The sequence below is a fragment of the Cryptotermes secundus genome, unplaced genomic scaffold, assembly GCF_002891405.2.
Source record: "Cryptotermes secundus unplaced genomic scaffold, Csec_1.0 scaffold576, whole genome shotgun sequence".
NCBI classification, from domain to species: Eukaryota; Metazoa; Arthropoda; class Insecta; order Blattodea; family Kalotermitidae; genus Cryptotermes; species Cryptotermes secundus.
Window position 1 is genome coordinate 108,251 of NW_019718278.1, and position 6,411 is coordinate 114,661.

Below are 6,411 nucleotides of genomic sequence, written 5' to 3' on the forward strand. Positions count from 1 at the left end.
TAGCTTACCGTAGGTGTAGAGAGGCTGTAAAGCTATTTAGGTCCCTGCTGCCACCGTACAGTCTAATAGGGACCTGCAACAGTGTGCAGAACTGCACTTCTCGTGACTGTACAGAACATTTTATAGCTTACCGTAGGTGTAGAGAGGCTGTAAAGCTATTTAGGTCCCTGCTGCCACCGTACAGTCTAATAGGGACCTGCAACAGTGTGCAGAACTGCACTTCTCGTGACTGTACAGAACATTTTATAGCTTACCGTAGGTGTAGAGAGGCTGTAAAGCTATTTAGGTCCCTGCTGCCACCGTACAGTCTAATAGGGACCTGCAACAGTGTGCAGAACTGCACTTCTCGTGACTGTACAGAACATTTTATAGCTTACCGTAGGTGTAGAGAGGCTGTAAAGCTATTTAGGTCCCTGCTGCCACCGTACAGTCTAATAGGGACCTGCAACAGTGTGCAGAACTGCACTTCTCGTGACTGTACAGAACATTTTATAGCTTACCGTAGGTGTAGAGAGGCTGTAAAGCTATTTAGGTCCCTGCTGCCACCGTACAGTCTAATAGGGACCTGCAACAGTGTGCAGAACTGCACTTCTCGTGACTGTACAGAACATTTTATAGCTTACCGTAGGTGTAGAGAGGCTGTAAAGCTATTTAGGTCCCTGCTGCCACCGTACAGTCTAATAGGGACCTGCAACAGTGTGCAGAACTGCACTTCTCGTGACTGTACAGAACATTTTATAGCTTACCGTAGGTGTAGAGAGGCTGTAAAGCTATTTAGGTCCCTGCTGCCACCGTACAGTCTAATAGGGACCTGCAACAGTGTGCAGAACTGCACTTCTCGTGACTGTACAGAACATTTTATAGCTTACCGTAGGTGTAGAGAGGCTGTAAAGCTATTTAGGTCCCTGCTGCCACCGTACAGTCTAATAGGGACCTGCAACAGTGTGCAGAACTGCACTTCTCGTGACTGTACAGAACATTTTATAGCTTACCGTAGGTGTAGAGAGGCTGTAAAGCTATTTAGGTCCCTGCTGCCACCGTACAGTCTAATAGGGACCTGCAACAGTGTGCAGAACTGCACTTCTCGTGACTGTACAGAACATTTTATAGCTTACCGTAGGTGTAGAGAGGCTGTAAAGCTATTTAGGTCCCTGCTGCCACCGTACAGTCTAATAGGGACCTGCAACAGTGTGCAGAACTGCACTTCTCGTGACTGTACAGAACATTTTATAGCTTACCGTAGGTGTAGAGAGGCTGTAAAGCTATTTAGGTCCCTGCTGCCACCGTACAGTCTAATAGGGACCTGCAACAGTGTGCAGAACTGCACTTCTCGTGACTGTACAGAACATTTTATAGCTTACCGTAGGTGTAGAGAGGCTGTAAAGCTATTTAGGTCCCTGCTGCCACCGTACAGTCTAATAGGGACCTGCAACAGTGTGCAGAACTGCACTTCTCGTGACTGTACAGAACATTTTATAGCTTACCGTAGGTGTAGAGAGGCTGTAAAGCTATTTAGGTCCCTGCTGCCACCGTACAGTCTAATAGGGACCTGCAACAGTGTGCAGAACTGCACTTCTCGTGACTGTACAGAACATTTTATAGCTTACCGTAGGTGTAGAGAGGCTGTAAAGCTATTTAGGTCCCTGCTGCCACCGTACAGTCTAATAGGGACCTGCAACAGTGTGCAGAACTGCACTTCTCGTGACTGTACAGAACATTTTATAGCTTACCGTAGGTGTAGAGAGGCTGTAAAGCTATTTAGGTCCCTGCTGCCACCGTACAGTCTAATAGGGACCTGCAACAGTGTGCAGAACTGCACTTCTCGTGACTGTACAGAACATTTTATAGCTTACCGTAGGTGTAGAGAGGCTGTAAAGCTATTTAGGTCCCTGCTGCCACCGTACAGTCTAATAGGGACCTGCAACAGTGTGCAGAACTGCACTTCTCGTGACTGTACAGAACATTTTATAGCTTACCGTAGGTGTAGAGAGGCTGTAAAGCTATTTAGGTCCCTGCTGCCACCGTACAGTCTAATAGGGACCTGCAACAGTGTGCAGAACTGCACTTCTCGTGACTGTACAGAACATTTTATAGCTTACCGTAGGTGTAGAGAGGCTGTAAAGCTATTTAGGTCCCTGCTGCCACCGTACAGTCTAATAGGGACCTGCAACAGTGTGCAGAACTGCACTTCTCGTGACTGTACAGAACATTTTATAGCTTACCGTAGGTGTAGAGAGGCTGTAAAGCTATTTAGGTCCCTGCTGCCACCGTACAGTCTAATAGGGACCTGCAACAGTGTGCAGAACTGCACTTCTCGTGACTGTACAGAACATTTTATAGCTTACCGTAGGTGTAGAGAGGCTGTAAAGCTATTTAGGTCCCTGCTGCCACCGTACAGTCTAATAGGGACCTGCAACAGTGTGCAGAACTGCACTTCTCGTGACTGTACAGAACATTTTATAGCTTACCGTAGGTGTAGAGAGGCTGTAAAGCTATTTAGGTCCCTGCTGCCACCGTACAGTCTAATAGGGACCTGCAACAGTGTGCAGAACTGCACTTCTCGTGACTGTACAGAACATTTTATAGCTTACCGTAGGTGTAGAGAGGCTGTAAAGCTATTTAGGTCCCTGCTGCCACCGTACAGTCTAATAGGGACCTGCAACAGTGTGCAGAACTGCACTTCTCGTGACTGTACAGAACATTTTATAGCTTACCGTAGGTGTAGAGAGGCTGTAAAGCTATTTAGGTCCCTGCTGCCACCGTACAGTCTAATAGGGACCTGCAACAGTGTGCAGAACTGCACTTCTCGTGACTGTACAGAACATTTTATAGCTTACCGTAGGTGTAGAGAGGCTGTAAAGCTATTTAGGTCCCTGCTGCCACCGTACAGTCTAATAGGGACCTGCAACAGTGTGCAGAACTGCACTTCTCGTGACTGTACAGAACATTTTATAGCTTACCGTAGGTGTAGAGAGGCTGTAAAGCTATTTAGGTCCCTGCTGCCACCGTACAGTCTAATAGGGACCTGCAACAGTGTGCAGAACTGCACTTCTCGTGACTGTACAGAACATTTTATAGCTTACCGTAGGTGTAGAGAGGCTGTAAAGCTATTTAGGTCCCTGCTGCCACCGTACAGTCTAATAGGGACCTGCAACAGTGTGCAGAACTGCACTTCTCGTGACTGTACAGAACATTTTATAGCTTACCGTAGGTGTAGAGAGGCTGTAAAGCTATTTAGGTCCCTGCTGCCACCGTACAGTCTAATAGGGACCTGCAACAGTGTGCAGAACTGCACTTCTCGTGACTGTACAGAACATTTTATAGCTTACCGTAGGTGTAGAGAGGCTGTAAAGCTATTTAGGTCCCTGCTGCCACCGTACAGTCTAATAGGGACCTGCAACAGTGTGCAGAACTGCACTTCTCGTGACTGTACAGAACATTTTATAGCTTACCGTAGGTGTAGAGAGGCTGTAAAGCTATTTAGGTCCCTGCTGCCACCGTACAGTCTAATAGGGACCTGCAACAGTGTGCAGAACTGCACTTCTCGTGACTGTACAGAACATTTTATAGCTTACCGTAGGTGTAGAGAGGCTGTAAAGCTATTTAGGTCCCTGCTGCCACCGTACAGTCTAATAGGGACCTGCAACAGTGTGCAGAACTGCACTTCTCGTGACTGTACAGAACATTTTATAGCTTACCGTAGGTGTAGAGAGGCTGTAAAGCTATTTAGGTCCCTGCTGCCACCGTACAGTCTAATAGGGACCTGCAACAGTGTGCAGAACTGCACTTCTCGTGACTGTACAGAACATTTTATAGCTTACCGTAGGTGTAGAGAGGCTGTAAAGCTATTTAGGTCCCTGCTGCCACCGTACAGTCTAATAGGGACCTGCAACAGTGTGCAGAACTGCACTTCTCGTGACTGTACAGAACATTTTATAGCTTACCGTAGGTGTAGAGAGGCTGTAAAGCTATTTAGGTCCCTGCTGCCACCGTACAGTCTAATAGGGACCTGCAACAGTGTGCAGAACTGCACTTCTCGTGACTGTACAGAACATTTTATAGCTTACCGTAGGTGTAGAGAGGCTGTAAAGCTATTTAGGTCCCTGCTGCCACCGTACAGTCTAATAGGGACCTGCAACAGTGTGCAGAACTGCACTTCTCGTGACTGTACAGAACATTTTATAGCTTACCGTAGGTGTAGAGAGGCTGTAAAGCTATTTAGGTCCCTGCTGCCACCGTACAGTCTAATAGGGACCTGCAACAGTGTGCAGAACTGCACTTCTCGTGACTGTACAGAACATTTTATAGCTTACCGTAGGTGTAGAGAGGCTGTAAAGCTATTTAGGTCCCTGCTGCCACCGTACAGTCTAATAGGGACCTGCAACAGTGTGCAGAACTGCACTTCTCGTGACTGTACAGGAACATTTTGTAGCTTACCGTAGGTGTGGAGAGGCTGTAAAGCTATTTAGGTTCCTTCTGTCACCGTACAGTCTGACAGGGAACTGCAACACTATGCAGAACTGCTCTTTTCGTGGCTGTACAGGAACATTTTATAGCTTCCTGTAGGTGCAGAGAGGCTGTAAAGCTGTTTAGGTTCCTGCTACCACCGTATAGCCTGATACGGACCTGCAACAGTGTGCAGAACTGCACCTTTCGTGACTGTACAGGAACTTTCTATAGCCTACTGTAGGCATATAGAGGCTGTAAAACTATATAGCTTCTTGCCGTCATAGTACAGCCTGATAGCGACCCGTAACATTGTACAGAATTGCACTTTTGGCTGACCGAGAGGGTTGGGAAGAGGAGTCGTTTGCATGATTTTAGGGGTTCGCGGTATCGCAAAGTTTGAGAACCCATGCATTAACAGTTCTCGATTTGGATACCTTGCATCCCACACAGCCGACCTCAAGTCCCACCGGCGGGACACATTTCACCGGTTGAGACACATCGCATTCGCGGACGAGGGTTATGTTTCCCCCTTTCGTGACACTGACAACCCCTGCACCTAACTCGAGAAAACTGCACTGTTGTCAGTTTGCCATGCAGTCAGTGGTAGAAGGAGAATATCTGTCACTCCTGTTACGGACCATTGTAGAGTTCATGTTTGTAGACGTTTCCTCTGACTGCGCGTGAGAAGCGGGCCTGGAGCTAGAAGGACAGTGGCTGCAGCTATAGTATGGGAGGGTGTTATACTGTAACTAAGGCCGTGTTATAATCCGTAAACACCATAAAACCCTCATCTCAGTCCGCGGACTCGACCACACCCACTGCACATTCCGTTAGAAATGGCTAGGTCTAAGGAGACGGATGGTATTTATATTATCACGTCAAGATCGGTATCACAAACCGGTAACGTGTGAAACATGGGGAAGAAATGACGTAGTTGAGTGCGAAAAGTCGAAAATTGGTTTGTACGGCTCGGTAGGAAAGTTTGGAATTCGCTGCGGGAGGGCTCCTTGTAAATCGTGGGGGTTTTCCGAAAAATTAGGCTTGTAGACCAGGATTTGCTATTACTGCAAGTTATCGTGAAGGACATGCGAAAGCTCGCTTCGATAAGTCGAGATTAAGTCGCTTTAACAATCATTCTGACACAGTAACGACTGTTAAAACTGCACGCGATCGGAGAAGTTCCGCTTTAGAATTTCGCGTTAACTTCCTGTGAGGTGTAGGAGTATAATAAGCTACCTCGCTCATGTCATTCCCTCAGTTAAGAAATACAGACGGTCCGAAGCAGAGGGTAAGTTACCTGTTACACTGTAATTCATTTCAAGTGGTGTAATTAAGAATTCGTAGTAAGAACTTCGGGCCGGTCACGGGGGAGGCGCGGTCTAAGGCATGAACTGTCTTCGCTCGCTAGGACGCTGTGATCGTAGATTCGAATCCAACTTAAGGCATGGATGTTTTGTGTATGTGTTTATTCTGTTTGTGTTGTCCTGTATTTAGGTAGTGGCCTGGCGACGGGCTGATCACTCGTTCAAGGAGTCCTACCGTCTGTGAATAATGATTACAGAAAAATAAGAGACCGGGGCCCTGAATGGGCTGGAAGAGCCATCGAAAAAAGTACAAAATTCGGCGAACTTTTATGGCGAATTCATTTAGTTTCCTTAAAAACACCAGAAGAAATTTCATAATAAATCTTTAAATCCCTTATTATAATAAAATTAATGTAATTATTTTTATTACTGCGCTGCTTTGCATGTAGTTTTATTATTAATCCTTCGCGGGTACACTAAGAATTATAAGTACCATTTGCTATAAGAATAAAACGCTGTATAATTTTTCTCATGCGGTGATTTTACGTATTCCGTATGGTTCTCACAATAAACAGCGATTATTTCCCTAAACAGCATTAACCGGTTAGGCTTTGTAGAGGAGACGTAATGTGTTTCCTGTGAGGCATGAACTGAACTC

General features: G+C 46.4%; 1 protein-coding gene across 1 annotated transcript in view; it reads left to right on the plus strand.

Moving 5' to 3' along the window:
* The first annotated feature begins 5,671 nt into the window (after window positions 1-5,671).
* The window catches only part of LOC111875353 (glucose dehydrogenase [FAD, quinone]), a 20,200-nt gene continuing 19,460 nt past the window's right edge, over window positions 5,672-6,411 (plus strand). The window contains exon 1 of the mRNA XM_023871544.2: window positions 5,672-5,737. Within this exon, the coding sequence (XP_023727312.1) occupies window positions 5,693-5,737 (45 nt within the window). The 5' untranslated portion in view covers window positions 5,672-5,692. The remainder of the gene's footprint in view (window positions 5,738-6,411) is intronic.